Raw genomic sequence first — 16681 nt, 5'->3', positions numbered from 1 at the left:
AGCAGGAGGGGGCAGCAGGAGCGGGCAGCGGGCAGGGAGCGGTGGGAGCGGGCAGCCGGCGGGGGCAGCGGGCAGCGGCTGCGGGGGTGGCCCGGCGCGATCTGTCCATGGTGCTGACGGCCGCGCCGCAGCCTCGGGGTCCCAAACAACCCGCTCCTGCAGCGCCGGGGCTGCTTGAAATGCAAGGCGCGCCTTTCGGCGGAGAGGGAGGGAGGAAGGCGACGGGGGTGGGGGGAGGAATTGAAATAAGTCGATTTTGTCTTTTTCTCCCTTTTTTTCTTTGGTGGGGGGAGTGTGGTAGAAATGCACATAGCCACGGAATCGGAATGAAGGTCTGACTCTGAGGATTGCAGGGTAATAAGAGAGGAAAGGGAACGCAGCACGAAAGGAGACTGCAATATTTTAAGAGAAGCAGTAGGTTTAGCCAGCCGGTACTTGGTCTGAATGCAGTAATTATGCATGCACGGGTAGGTGTTTATTGTATGCATACGTACCTATATAACAACATGCACAGCCCAAACTCATGCATGTCCATTCCCCAGCACCCCTTCACTCTTCTGCAAGATGCCTGTTATTTCCCTCTTTGCATTTAAGAAACAGGAGCTTGCTATATTTCTACTTTGGGAAACTTCTCATTTCTTTCTCTATTTTTGTCTATACAAAGTAAATGTAAACCTGATGCCCAGTGTCCTCATCTCTTACACATTCTGGTTGTTTTACTTCTTTTCCCCTTTATTTTTTTCCTCCGCCCCCCCCATTCCTGTTCTCAGTCTGTTTTAACATAGCAAACCACACACACATTTTTGACAATATGTGATCTTACCTTGGGTAGAAAGTCCTTGTTGAATATACATAACTGAAAAGAAAATGAATCCAATATAAGCTAGAAAGGTCCCCATCATTCCAAGAAGAAGAAGTCACATCAGGGTAAAAAAAAATAAAAAAAAAAAGAAAAGCCAAAGGTGCCCTCAAAAAAGAAAGAACTGATGTAGAAGTGTATGTATGTATTTCAAATATATGAACAGAAAGAAATTTGCAATGTTACAAAAAGGCTCTGTATCGTAGCCCTGGCTGYGACACTGGCAGCATTCTGCTGCTCAGTGGAGTCTTTTTCTTTGAGAAGAGCTAGTATTGCAATACAGTGTGGCTCAGATGAGCTGTCTCAGGCGCTGTGTTGCTTGAAGTCCAGATACAGACTAAAAAAAACACAAACCGTTGAAAAGTGGGTATCAGCTGCCTTCTGTGCCTTTTTTCAGCTACCTGGCAGCTTCGTCCAACGTCAGCTCTTGCTGCTCAGGATGGCGTGATGACTGCCCTCCCTACACACTGATCCAGCTTGGGAAGAGAGGAGTAGGGGAAAGAAAAGGAGGGGGGAAGGGGGGGGGGGCAAGAGAAGTCTACTGTGCTTGTATTCTTCAACTTTTCCTTCTAATGGCTGCGATAATGCCTTTAACCCTTCCCTCTCCCTCCCCATACTCTACACCTCTACCTGTTCTAACTTCCACTGGTTCTGATGCTGGGGTAAATCTGCAGAGGTTTTATTGTTTGGGGTTTTTTTTTTGTTTCTTTGGTTTTGTTGGAGGTTTTGGGGTTTGGTTTTTTTTGTTTTTGTTTTTTTTTTTTTTTTTTTTTTTTTTTTTTTTTTTTTTTTTTTTTTTTTTTTTTTTAATAGTGTGCAGCTTATGATTCTATAGTGAGCAGGGAGCTTTTATAGTACTGATGCAATCTTCGGTCTTGCATCCCAAAACACTCAGTGGCTAGGAGGGCATTGCAGTGGTTTGATTTTGGTGAGTTAAGCTGTTTTGGTTTTCTCCTTTTTCTTTCCCTCTTACAGGGTCTGAGGGGAAAATAGTTACTCAGTAATTCTGTCGCACTCGGTATTGCCTGCTCCAAATAACTATGCTTCTAGCATCTCACATTAAAATTACTTCATTTTGTCTTCAAAGACAGATAAAGAGGATGATTCTTAGAGTGTGCTTAGGTTGCATTATGCACATTTATACAGAAAAAATATTTAGCTAGACAAAAATGCATTTCATTATGGGGGCAGTAGGAGCGGGCAGCATAGATTGCTCACATTAATATATATATATATATATATATTTATGTACATCAGAAAAGGTGTTTACAGTATATTAAAGAATGTTCCTCTAGCAGTGAGTGTTTCCTTCCTAGTTTACTGTCTTCTGCCTACGTACATTAAAAATGTTCAGATAAGAGACTAACCTTGACTGTGTTAGGCATTCAGAACACCCTGAAACACATCTGCACTGGGAGAAGTTCTCTTGCTGGAATCGCCCTGCTGCTTGTAGTGAGAAGCCATCTAGAAAGTGCTTGTTGCACTAAGCAATCACCAAATACCTTCTGAAGGCTGAGACAAACACTTAATAGAAACTGAAAAGAGCACCTGATAATCACTCAGTCTGCCAAATAGCTGAACTTAACTGCTAATCACAAACTAAAAAAAGCTACAAGCCATAACAAATTAAGAGAATTTTATCTGCACAGGCAGTATGTTTTTCTGGAACAGGACAGGTTCTGTCATTCCTGGCAATGGGAGAGCAGCAGTTGCACAATGGTACAAGATGCAACTTTCACCTTACTGCACTAGCCAAATTATTGCATGCATACAAGATATCTGACATAGTTGCAGGGATCTCTTTCACAGAAGTAATGATATCTCACTGGAGAACAACCTTTTTGTCTGCATTTTAGGTTTGTGTTTTTTTTCCATAATTTCATGAACTCACATTTTTATTTATGGAAATAAGGCAGCCATTTCTCCATGGCAGTAGACTATTCCACTCATATAATAACTTATGCAATAATTCTGAGTAAAAAATCAATACAATAAATCAAATAGAATTAAAATTATTTAAATGATCCCTCAARTGGGAAAACAATTGTGTTACTTGAAAGACTTTCTATTACCACAGGATTTTAATTACTTTGTAGGAGGTCATGGTACATTCAAAATTGAAGAAAGCGTGTTAAACAAAAGAAAAGCAGCAGTCTTCAAAGGTGGTAGACCTAAATTATCTGAAATAGCCAAGGTTTGTCAGGGATTCAATGAACACATAGTGTAGAGGTCTTTACTGGTTCATATGGTGAATGTTTCAGTAATTTCTATAAAAGAAATCTGTTCCTTTTCAGATGGGYAGCCAAAATCCTAAGTCATTCCTGAAAATGAAGGCTGATTATAGGATTCACTTCAAACCCATGTACGTCATCAGTAATCAGTTGAAATTACAAATTAGAGATGTATTATCAGCAGCCAAGTTAAATGTAAATTAGACAGGAGGAAAAAGAATCTAAGCAGTATCACCTGGTTTAGAAGGAAAGCAGAAAACAAAAATAGATCCTTTTTTCTCTTTTATTTGCCTATTCCAATTCTAGACACTTCATAGGTAAATTTAATTTTATCAGTTTGTAATTTAGAAGTAAGAATAACTCTCCAAAATACTTTGTAGTCATTGGAACTAATGAAATCTTAATTTACTGTCCAAAAGATGTACAAAATAATATATATGTTTATTAAAATATCAGAACAGAAGATGTRTTATGAAATGGATTTAATGGAAAGAATCCTATAACTTGGTTASATATTTATTGTTTTTATTTTATTCATGTGTTACAAAAAGCCATATGATTCTGTGAAATACTTCAAACAGAAAGAAGAAATAATCCACCTTGTGTTATCAATGCTAAATTTTGCCATGATGGATGTGGCTTCTTCACTTCTCCACAATCAACCATGCTCCATGAATCTGGGCAATGAATGTGTCTAGTTATCTTGTGTGAAATCTCTGCCTTTTGTGCTGCAGAAAGAGTTTTCAAGTAGTTTGACTTCAATGAGAAGTATCAGTTGTGCTTTGTGACACAATTGATATGGTTCATGTGAGCTTCCTGGTGCCTTTTTTCCTTCCTCTCGATGATTTTAACAGATGAGACATCACTGGACATCCTTTCAGGTCAGAAAGAAAATGTCCATGCATGGGGGAATGACTTTTCAAACATGCCAATGAAATTTAATGATGGAAGACCCATTTATGAAGCCTTGGAGCTGAATTATGTAAGTCTCCCTGCATCTTATTATTAAATCAGTGCATGTTCCAGATCAAATGCTCCTTCAAAATCATGAGTGGCTCTTCATGGTCATTGCTCTGCCCAGTTTATGGATCCCAGGTCTATGCATCTGTTCTGACTACTAAGGAAAAAAAAATTATTATGGAGGTTGTGATTCCAAGCTCAATAAAAGTTAGAAATGAAAGCTTTTGTTTACTAATCAGCAATAAGGTTGGAGTGCTTTGGTCCCATAAAGACATGGACTGGTATGGGCTGCCTTGCTCTGCAGAAAACTGATTGATTCTGATTGGCTGATGATTGAGACCATGACTGTGTTGCTATCCAACAAGCTAAATTAAAAATCAAAACAAAACAGTTGCATTTTTTTCATATTTTTTTTATGTTATTTTGACTGACTGATATTTTCAGCTTTTCTTTTTTTCATCATTATTTCAAGGATGTCTTTACAATTTCAAGGGAAATTTTGTGTTGTCTGATGAAATCTGTGATTTGTAAAAGTAGAAATGGAGGTTGAATCTCTTCAGTGAGGATTGTTTYTGGTTTTGTTAACCCGAGTTCTCATATGAACTTCTTCCAGCAACTCACTGTTGTCTCTTTTCAACAGTATGTAATTATATATAGGAAGCGGCATAACTCAATAGGAATTATTTGGTTAATAATTTGGAAAGGATCTTGTGCCAGGTTAACTTTCAAACCTGAAAGTATCAGGGCCTTCTTACACAATTGTATAGTTATTCAGTGTAAGGAGATAGCACACACGGAGGATTATCAATACCCAAACTAATTCTTGGCTATGCTCAGAGAATTTGTGATCTTTCTTTAAAGAGAAAAAATCTAAACAAATTTTTATGTTTTAAGTACTTTGGGGGAAAAGAATTTCTCATATCTGTGTATGATGTCACCATTGGATCCCTGTAATCATATTTTCAATTGACAGTTATTTCATGATGAAAGAAATATCATAACCTTAATCATGACAGAGAATAGATGTAGAATCCCTCAAAATTAGTAGCATTTGAGACAATCATCAGTCTGAAGAATATTTGCCAAGTTTTGCCTTTTGTTATCTCCATTAGATTGTTTGGTCTGATTACTGTTCTGCATAAACACAAGCCATACTCATTTTCTGTAGATACGTACTTTGTGAAACTACATTTTGGTCTGTAATTTTTCTGTTGGCTCTGCCTGTCAGGGTTTCACATGGTGGTGGTGGGTACCTCTAGGATTTCTCCACTTGTTCAAATGTATATCAATTATCTATGAAACCAGCAGTGGAAGAGGAAAGGATTATAACAAAGGTTGGAAATAAGTTCTATTTTACTTTTAAGATCTTTTATTTGAAATACTTTTACACTCTTCCTCTTCAGATCAGAAACAAGATATTTTATAGAGGTGTTATTTGTGATCAGACATTTCACTCTTGTGGAAATTCCTGCACATTTGGCCATATTCAARGACATGAAGAAGTATGGGTTGATTATGCTCAATAGCAATTCACATCCCTTAGAAACCTGTGTTCATCCATTGTGCCTAAATTACTCACAGCCCTGAATGCTGACTGAGCACATACATGACATTTTCACAGAGTGAAATGCAAAGGGACTAGCTGCACCACCCTCCCTCCAATTAGTATCTGGTGAAACAGGAGAAAGGCAAGAAAAAGGAAAGATTTTACAATAAAATGCGACATCAGTGAACAGTAGAAAGTTAGAAAATGTAATGAAGTTTGTCTATTATCTTAAACCATTCCTTTCATTCCCAGGCGATTATGATCTACTTCAGGTGAACTCCTATTTTTAACGTGGGCTCATACTTCTCTCAATAGACAAAATTCTGGTGGTCTGGGAGCAGGTTCATGCTTAGGCCTGGAAAGTAAAGGATGCTGTTGTATGTGGTACCTATGCTTTATAGACATTGGAAGAGAATGGATGCTTTTCTGTCAGGGCAGCTAAGTTCTGGCTAAAAGCAGAGTCTGTGTCTCAGACCATCAGAGGTCCCGAGTGATTCTCCAGGGTCCCTGGAGAACATCAGATGTTTCACATAGGGTCAATAACAGTGTGCTTCTCATTTCTGAATCRCACCTCAGGACCCTGATAGCTCAGATGAAGAAGCACTGAGTAGTCACAGCAGAAATTAAAGCATGCAATTAAAGATTCTGTGATTGAAGATGCATATTATTATAAAATGTGACAAAAACCCACAATCTGGACCCTGGGTAGCTCAGCACTTCCTGACTGTAGTCTATGTGCCTCTGCTGCCTGTCTGTAAAGTGGAACATATTACCTTGTCATTTCGGAGAGGTTTTGTTGAGATAAATTAACCTTCAGGAAGCTCTCAGAGCTTTGCATGATGAGCACCATAGGGAAGCCCAGAAGGAAATGAATAATTCTGTCTTTAGCTCAGGGTTTGAGTGGTATGCATGGGTGAGGCCTAGGGACACACACTGAAAAATAAAAATAAGCAGATKTCGAAGACCTGCTGATTAATTTAATTCCATTGTTAACATACCCATAATGAGGTGGGGGGAGGATCTCAAAAAAATCCCTGTGTCATGGTATATTTAAAGACTACATGGTTTTGCATATCAAGGAAGGCAATTTAATTCTTGCTTTCCTGTCTCTTGAGTACTTGATTTGAAACTTTTAAAATGGTCTTTCAGTACAGCTTGTTACATATAGTAGAACATTTTATAGCTCTCTCTCTACCATTGTCTCTCTCTCTACCATTAGGTAGTTGCAGAACAGCTCACAGAACCTTAAAATGAGACTTCAGGCATCAATCCAAATGCTTTTTTCCTGTTTTTTCTTGGCTTTTAATAGAGAAAAGGGGAAAAAAAAGCTGTTTGAAGCACAGTCTGTACCCTGAGTTTATGGAAAACACRTGAAACTAAACTGTCTATGCAGAAAACCTTGTTGCTGTATTGCTCTTCTTATTAACCTCCTCCTTTTTTTAAATCCATTTTTCCCCCCAGTTAGTTCATACTCAGACTAATGTAGAAATGTATGTATTTTTATTGCAGTAAATTACGGTATGATATATTAATTTTGACTTAAGAAAGTTCTTATAACCTGGAGTTCTTAAGTTGCTTAGAATCATACTATCAGATCCTTTTAGCAAACCAAACAACAACAACAAAAAAAATTAGATACGGAGATGTACTGTCTGAATTATGCAATTGACTGCAACTTTTCTGAATTCAGTTTTCACTGAAATTTCAGTTTGATTTCCCCTTTTTTTTTGCCTCTTGGTATCCCTGAGGGTGTTGATCCCAAATACAATAGCAGTTGAGGGGGTTTCTTGGAAGAAAGGCACACTGGAGAGCAGTGACTGGGCTGTATTTAGAGTGCTGGTGGTGAGGGGTGTGCTCACCATGTTCAAAAAAATGGGAAGGAATGGAGGCAATTATCAGGCTGGTCAGATAGATAGAAAACTTCATTTCCTTCTGTGAACAGTGCTGAAGCAAATAACACTCTGTCCATGAAAGAAATATATTTTATTTTGTGTAAAGAGCTTACTCCAAAATTTGCKTGATTTCTTGAGATCTGTCAGTTTGATGAAGGAAAAAGTGTTCTTATAGGGTTCAAATAGCATATTTATTTTCCTTAAAGGAGTAACAAAGGGATACTTTCTGGTGAATTTGTATTTTCCACACTGTTTAATTTCTCTTTTTTACCCTGTCTTCACTGGCACAGGCATGTTGGGTATAAMTACACACTGAAATAGCAGCAAAGAAAGAAGAATAGGTGTTACTTTTCTTTTTTCATGTTTTTTGGTTGGGTTGGTTTGTTTTTTTTTTTTTTCCAAATTTGAAGGTTTACAATGAATCATGAAGGTAGAGAGTAGCCTTAGGGAAAAACTGTTTTCTTGCAAGACAAGTTCCTTATTTAGCACTTGAAAATATTTCTTCTATTGTTTCATAGTGTCTGTTATCTGATTGYTTGGTTTTGAAGCAAAATCTCATTCAAATAAGTCTTTATGAGCAATGTGGCTCTGTAGTCATTTTTATATGTTGTAATTTCCAATTGCCAGTTAAGCTTTATGAACGTCCACAAGTTGTACAAATTTAACCATATTATAGTCTTACGAATTTCTACCTGCCATAAGAGCTACAGTCCATATCAAAATTAATTTATAACATTGCTGTCTACATTAAATTTTTAAGGATTTTTCGTTTGTGTTTTTAATCTGTGTTATGCCTAGCCCTCTTGTGGACAGTTCTTTGAGGAAGGAGACAGCTGAGGATAGGAACAGACAACTGCAACTTTTCCCAGTAAGCTGCAAAACTGGAAACTGAGASAGTCATTCAACTCCTCAACATGCCWGTCTGTGGAAAATGCCATTTGATCACTATCTGTCTGTGATTACCTAGACAAGATCACTATTCATGATTATTTATCCAGGAAAATATGAGGCATGTATAAACATGTTCAGCTAAAGAATTAAATTCCTTTTAGCTGTTCCCCAAATCCCTTTATGCTTTTTTTAAAAAAAAAAAAAAAAATTAGAAACAACAAAAGCATGCTTCCTAAACCAATGGAGTGAAGTACATTTAGCTTGAAAAGGGAGAGATCTCTGATTTAATAAAACTGCAATATTTCATTATGCTGCTGATGAGAGCAAATATAAGAAATTCAAAATAAAACAGGCTYCTTGTGTCAACAATGGATATTACATATCCCTTTGAGGTAAGCCAGTGACAATGCAAAATGCCTACTATAATGGCCCTTCAACACACTGGAAAACTTCAGAGAGGAGATGGTGAAAAACAGTGGCAAAACTTCAGCTCTTTGCATACAAAATTATTCATTTTTTTCAGTAAATAAATTCACTTTCATAATTTTAACTACAGACTTGTTTTTGCTTTTTTTTTTTTTTTTTTTTTTTTTTATTTTTATGTAGCTCAGTGCAACAGATACTATAGCAGTTTCAGCTTGTGTAAGGAATTCTTGTCTTGAGAGGCATAAAGCAAGTGTGTTAGCATTTCTCTTTGGACATTGTTTTACAGTATTTGCCTGCCTATGAGACAATAGCTTTCAAATAAATTTGATAACTGGGTGGTCCTTCATGATGGAGGACTGAGAAGYTAAGAGGGACTGGAAGTTTCGGGGATTACTGCAAAATGGGAAAGTTTTTCTTTCAGAGGTAACTGGTAAGCAGAAACCCATTGAAGACTAGTTTTCATCTGAAACTTGGCAGAAAGAAATTGTGCAATGTTTGACATATTCACCTTAGAAACAATCTGGTTTTTATCTCATTTATATATACATATGTATAGACAGATAAGTAGATAGATATGGATTATATAGATGATATAGATATATATGTATTTTAGTCTTCCTTATCCAGTGAATCAGCAAGAAAGTGTTCCACTGTTTTTTTCCATACTTTGTAAAGAAATTAAAGAAAATTACATCCTTGGTATGAAGTATGAGTATGGGTGAGATAATTTGCCCCATAACATCTACCCTTGTACAATAAATCCATTGTGCTAAGTAAGATCCTTGGAACATCTGTCCACAGCCTAGAGAGAAGTGCCTTTTTCAATAATCATTAATTAGATATTCACTTTCTTTAACATTCAAAATGGGATTTAAAATGGCAAAAAGCCTGTAATTTTGAACGTTTGAACCTACTTGGGGAYGTGGTTTAGACTTGGCAGGGTTGGGTTAATGGTTGGACTCAATGATCTTAAAGCTTTTTTCCAACCATAATGATTTTATAGGTCAATGATTCTAATTTAAAGACAAATATTCTTTAACAACTAAATAAACTTTTGATTGGCTAAGTACAAGTATTCATCATCTTCTGTACAGGAAAAGCCTTAAGGACTATTCATGATTCTGCATTTTGACAACACAATTATTAATTAGAAGCTTAAAGACAGAAGTGGATCCATGTTGAAGTGTGAATATGCTTGTGATTAAATGTTAGGATTTGTTGATTGGAAATGATTGATAGGTTACTTTGTTTTTCAGGGTGATTTATCAGTAAGATTTAATTTGAGCTTTTATTTTTTGGTTGGTTGGTTTGTTTTGGTTTCGTTTGTTTTTTTATTTATGATTTATGGTTTTTGGTTTTTGATTTTATGATTTGGAATATTGTGAAACAAAATAAGTCATAAAATAAAGCAAAATTAACTTTATTTTAGCTAAACTATTAAAATAGCTTCCTGTCTTTGTGACATTCCTAATATCTCCTCATTTTCAGTTTGGCACARAAGCTGATTTAACTCATGAGAGACTTTTTTTTTTTACTTCAGTGACCTAGAGTTCACAGTTTCTCTCAAAGATCTAGAGGAGTGTTGACTATAAAAATCCCATCTGTCTCACTCACTTGGACATTGCCAAWGTGTTTCTTAAAATCAAACACTTTAAAATTATTCTCAGGAAAACAACAAACTTTATTTAAAAATAGCATTTCTGGGTTGGTTAGTCAAACTGCCAATGTTTAACGCTTGTGTGGTCAGAAGATTCSGTGATTTTGGATTATAATGAAAAAAATTTTGGGATGTAAAAGGCTTGATCAGAACTCACATCCGGCATTGGAATGGACTGCCCAGRGAGATGATGGAGTCATCGTCCCTGGAGGTGTTTAAGGAAAGTCTGGATATGTTGCTTCTTACCATAGACTAGAACACTTGAAGATGTTGGGTCATAGATTRGACTCAATGATCTCAGAGATCTTTTCCAACCTAACTGATGCTGTGATTCTGTGATTCAAGTTAACTTAATGAAGAACTTTGGTATCTTTTTAATCACTGTGTGTTTTTCTTCATTTATTCTTTAAGCATTTCCATTCGTTTAGGTTAGCACAATGCCAGGTACTTAAGAATTGCCATTTACAGATAAGTAGTTTTTCCAATGCTTCATTTTTCACCTTGATTACTAGCTTGTCATTTTGACAGTGTAAGAAAAAAATGACCTGAAATAAAATTTCTGAATCTCTGTAATTTCTTTCAAATTTTYTCTCCTTTTATTTTCTCCTTTTTTTTTCCCTAATTTTTTTTTTCCCCTGAATAATAGCGGAATATCTGGGGTATGGGAAACACAAAAAACCATATACAAACCCTAACATTGTAGATCAAATATGACTGTAAGTGCCCTTCTTTGAAACCCTTGTAAAGGATACAACTCAGAAGATGGGAGAGGGGATCTGTGAGAGCAGGCCAAATTCAGACACAGTGTGCTGTGTAACCAAACAAAAGAGTGTTGCCTTTCATTGTTTAATATCCTTAGCAGTAAGGTGGTACCACTTAGGATGTTGAAAAGTAACACATTGTGGGGCATATAATTAAGTGAAACCTGAAGAATTATTATGCAAATACAGCTCAGCATAATGAGGAACCAAGGTTGGGGGGTTTAGTATCCTATTATGGCWTTAAGTACAAAATAGAAATGTGAATCTAATGCATCTGTTGAAAAGGGAAGAAACCTGCAGAYACAGGTCTTTTAACAAAAAATAAAAAAGATACCTTTTACCTCATGTAAAATAGTGCCATTCCATATTTCATTTAAGTAAAATCAAATCTTATTTATTAAGGGCATGATAGCATTTCAGAAGAAAAACCTGAGAATATTCATTGATCTAAGTGGAAACTGGCTCTGTCCCTAAGCTGAAATATTTATATATTTTTTTCTGTAGCCATAGAAATAAAATGCCACAATTACTCTGAAAATTGCAGTACCAGCTAAAGCCAAGTATCTGAGCTATTTAGAAGAAGCAATTGTAAACTGATTTTTTCAACATGAGCCTGTTCATKAGGGACAGCTCTAGGGCTGCCCCAATAGCAGCTTTTTGCTGCCACTCCAGAAGATTACAAGAGAATTTAATTAATACAGCATTTGGAAGAGTGAAAAGATGTCTGTCCAAGATAATTCTCTAATTCTGGGGCCTAGCTTGTGTTGCAGTGGGCTTCCCTCTGACTGTGTGAGATGGATTTTAAAAGGAGAACCAGAAGGTGTTTTGAACTTCACCCTTGTTGCTGCCACTACACTCTAGGTACAAGGGTTATAAAAGTAACCCCTCTTGAGCCATGTTTTGCTGGCAGTGTTGGGAYCTTTGACACTTCTCCAAAGCAGGAGAGCAACCCAGCTGCATATCCTAAAGCTGCATATCCTGTCTACTGGTAYTGTTAGGTTTCCTAGACTATCCCAGATGTTGGCATGGGGTTGGCAGATTCACAACAGAGCTTGAGGTGATCCTAAATTTGTTTGAGAGTGCAGCTAGAGATGAGTCAGGATATCCTAAGGTTCCATTTAGGCACAAGTCCATGTGCTTAGGCAACCAATGCACTCATAAGATTTCCATGGTTCTGTCCATTCTTCCATAAAATAAATGTTCAAGGGAAAGATGTTAGCATTAATCTATACTAATATAATCACATAATGGGATGAAAAAACATAAGATGGAATACAGATACAGAAATCTATGAAAAAATAAAAATAAATCCTTATGGAAATAATATTTTCTAAGAATGATGTTGGTTCTCTSCACAAATGCATGGTCTTAAGCTCTAGTAACAGAGGAATGCTTTGGAAAAARTTATTCTTCTGTTACTGAGATCAAGTGATTCTCTCTTAGATTAGAAAAATATATATATTTTCCTCAGGAAGATTTTGACAGGGTTTTGGAAGAAAAAGTTATTTCTTTAAACTTTAAAAAGCTTTGCCTCTTGGTGCCAGGAGAGATGTCACATCATTGGTGTTTTATCATGAATTTAGGTGGTGCCTTGCACTCCTAATAGCATGATTCTATAATTTCAGAAGAAATTGAAGAAACAATTTCAAGTTGGAGGAAAAACCTGAACTTTGATTTCACACCTATACAGCCTATACAGGCTTCCTCCTTCCTCCCATCTACAGAATGTTTTTAAATGTTTTAATTGTTTTCAATTACATACTCAAGCAATAAATATGTTCACAGTTGGTTGTTTTGTATTCTTGCAAATGCTAAGAAAATCTGAATTATTGGCACAGTACCTGAAAYAGAAAGAAATAAATCAAAATGTCTTTTGCATCTAGACACCCTTCTGATTAAAGATAATTTAAAATATTATTTAAAAGTTCATTTAAAATTTYGCTTGGTAGACAAAAGCAGGGATAAGGTGACCAGAGCACAAAATCACTTAGATCTATACAAGTAAAAATGTGTCACTTATTGTAGGAAAGAATTTGGCTGACCCTGCTGTTCATGTCTGACAACCTGACCCATATACATTAGGAAGAAGCTATCTGCCAAGAATGCTCAATTTACATTGCCTGCCACATCTTTACAGCTGGAACAGGAGATGTCTGAAAGCTTTCTTTTTCATATTTTGGGGGTTTTTTTGGTGCTTTTTGTTTTTTTTTTTTTTTTTTTTTTCCTTAATAGCAAGGCAAAAGTCTGCTTTCTGTGGAATCTGAAGTAGGACAGTGAGTCATTCTGGTTCTTTGTGCTGTAAAGTTGGAGGCATTGCAGAGGGCACTGCTCTCTACTATAAAACCAAAGGGAGCGTTTCAGGTGTAATTGTYTCCAGTGCTGGTGGAAGTACTGCGCTGGGAGTCACCACATAATGCACAGCACTGCTACACAAGTTGACCCCTGGGGAGCGTTTAGTAAATTGTAAAGGTCTGTGAAACCACARAATAAAGAAAGATGGACTTTTCTTCTGAACACACTGGTCTCATTTCTGCAGGTACCCAAAGAGCAATAAGGAAGTTAAAAGCTGCCCAGCAGCAGCAACTACCCTTGCACTGCATAAGAAAAGATTGGTCCATCCTTGTCCTGGAAAACCAAAAAATGATGCCTGCAGAGAAATGTCTTCCACCAGCAGCTCWCAGGAAGGTTACAGGGCAGAGAGCAGGGTGACTTTCACACTGTGTCTGCTGAGGGCTATTATGAAATTGTAYGGACTTTTCTGTCACCAACCAATAAATAAAATAAAGGGTCAGCCTCCCCCCATCCCCCTTTATAAATTCCTAATTGATCTGAAATGCCCAAGAAGCATCAGGAAACACCAAACAACAGTGTGAATTTCTTTCCTTCCATGAATTATCTGTATATCAAAATGCAGTTTTATAGCGTTTTGACAAAACCCCACAGTCCAGCCAGCTGGTTAAATYCTATCAGGCATAAATTCAGAGGAGCTCAGCTCTGATCCTTGTTCTGGCATTGACTTTCTCTGCTTYACTGGGAGCACTGCATAGAATTAGAAGTAATTTATCCAGATTTAAGTTAAGGATGATGACTCTGTCCAAAGAGCTTGGGAACGCACAGGTGATAGCTAATTTGTTGGTGCTCAGTCTAAATTGTCAGTGGTCACTCACTAAAATGGCCCACTTGCTGTAGAACAGTGTCATTACTTTTTGTGCCAAATTTCTCTGATGGTGATGTTGGAATGCCARCGTCTCAATGAGGTTTTCTGGTGTGGTTCTGCCCTTCCTGGGAATGTCATAGGTCAGAGGAACAACACAAAAAAACCTTAAGTGAAATCTTCAGCCCTATCAGCTTCAGTGAGTTACTCCAGTTTGTATCTTGTAGAGTCCTAGTATTAAGAATGCAYAGGGATGGACAATTATCTGCAGGATTTAAAAAAAAAATAAAATTATCAGGGCTTTTTCATATTTAAATTTTAAAAGAATAATGAACAGGGAAGTGGATTCCCAAAACAAAAGCAAAGCTAACCTTTTCAGCTATTAAGTATACGTTKGTTTGGATTCTCTTTGAATCTGGGGTGCAGATGTGAATTTTGTTCCTGCTACTTTTCCATAGCTAGTTATAAAAATCTGCCAAGGCTTGTCACAAAACAATTTCTTTGAAAATGTGGCTTTTTAAAGTTATTTTTATTTATTTATTCTTAGAGAAACAGCCATGTAAGACCAYTTTAAAGACAAACAGCAGAAGCAAGTCCAGACAGCAAATGTAGCACACCACGTCTTTTCTTATAAATTCTTTCCCCTCATCTCTCTTTTCCCCCTTCCCCATGGCAAATAAAGGATTGAAGAAAGGAAGAAAAAGCTTACACAGCAACATTTGCATCCCTGCCTTTAGCTAGTCACATTTTCCTAGCTTCAGGTGATATGCATTATTGAAGAATGTCCAGCACTCTCAAGTAAATATGTGCCACTCAAACAAATAACTGTGCACTATGCTCCTCTGTACTCTTGGGAAGTGTTTATAATAACCCRCATGCAGCCCAGTTTTCATTTTTCATCCTTACTTTGATTTTTCAGGGAACAAATTTTTTGGCAAATATCACAGATATACAGGGGYGGATCAGAATGAAGTAACAAATTGTATTAATTGTTGAATCAGTACAACAGTGTTGTGACAAAGCAATATTCAAATGTGGCTGCCTGCTTTCATCCATCGAATTCCATGCACAGGCTAAAGATCTGTGCAGCAGCTGGGATTATGAGATTTTGGATGTCTAACCTCAGGTGTCTGGCTTAAAAWATTGGATTTGTGTTGCATAAAAGTATAGTTAGTTATTATCTAGGAGTTAATTAACCAGTATAAATTAATTTAGGAACATCTTCCTTTTATGCAACCTGACATAAGGAATCTGCAACAATATTTAGTAAATTACAACTTGAGCAGTTCCCCATTAACTGCATAATTTCTCTCATAGATTCTGCTTCTGTAAGTTGTCCCACTAAACATTTTACTGCTTRTAAGTTAGGAAAATTGTAGTGGACTGAACAATGTCTGAGATTTTAAAACAAAGCTTTTGGGGGTGATRTATAATTGCTCTTCCTTTTTATGACTGCCTGACAAAGGCCAGTCATTTATAATTTCCTTGAATTGTGGTTCATTTAACTGATACCACCTGTATGGCTTTGGTGCATGGCTACTACTCCCTTCTACCAGCAAGACATAATTGTTTCAAGGTTACATAGCAGAACCTTTCTAATCATACAAGTTGAATATTCCTAAGCTATTTGGAGTTTTCTTTTTTAGCAACCTCCACAGACTTCATGAAAGAAATTGGAGGTGAAGCTCTCAACATTTGATCATATGCTGAAATGGTATCTAGTGTATCTCCAGAGGAGACTTAATATATAAATATATTGTTTTCAAAGAATTTTTAATACCTTCCAGTTTTCTTTCAGCAACAAATTCACTCTTTCTTTCATATTAAAATGCTCACATAATATCTGTGTGTGAATATGTATATTTATACAGGGGAGAAAGTAGACAGGACTATTTGGCACTGGGCATTCAGGTGTATTGGGCAATATCAGCAAAACTTTTTTGATACCATTTGCTTTCAAGTCCATATTGCCCCTTGAATATTTGTGGACACCTTGTGCTCATATTAGCAGAGAACTGTAAAAGGTATTATTCAACAATTATTCCTGTAGACTGTGTATGTCATGGAAACTCCTCCCTGTTTCATCCAACTCATCCAACAGGAGATGGATGTTAGTTGGGGTGCCAGAACAGTCTGTACATCCAAACAGCTTGTCTGACATATTCATTGCCTGAGGTTACACACAACAAACAATATCTTGATTTATACATTTGGGTTAAAGCACTTATCCCTTAATGTGCATGATTCAGGATAATTCCTCTTCTGAACCCAAGGGTTTCAAATGTTCAGTTCTACCCCACAAGG

General features: G+C 36.8%; 1 protein-coding gene across 2 annotated transcripts in view; it reads right to left on the bottom strand.

Moving 5' to 3' along the window:
- Window positions 1-941, bottom strand: part of VSTM2A (V-set and transmembrane domain containing 2A) — a 29798-nt gene extending 28857 nt beyond the window's left edge. For both annotated transcript variants that reach the window (XM_057371062.1, XM_057371063.1), the window contains exon 1: window positions 824-941. In XM_057371062.1, coding sequence (XP_057227045.1) covers window positions 824-902 — 79 coding nt within the window. In that variant the 5' untranslated portion in view covers window positions 903-941. The remainder of the gene's footprint in view (window positions 1-823) is intronic.
- Window positions 942-16681: the final 15740 nt, after the last annotated feature.

The sequence above is a fragment of the Malurus melanocephalus genome, unplaced genomic scaffold, assembly GCF_030028575.1.
Source record: "Malurus melanocephalus ecotype Western Australia unplaced genomic scaffold, MMel_1.1 scaffold_139, whole genome shotgun sequence".
Taxonomy (NCBI): Eukaryota; Metazoa; Chordata; class Aves; order Passeriformes; family Maluridae; genus Malurus; species Malurus melanocephalus.
The sequence above is the reverse complement of the archived record's forward strand: the minus strand, read 5'-3'. Positions and strand labels throughout refer to the sequence as shown.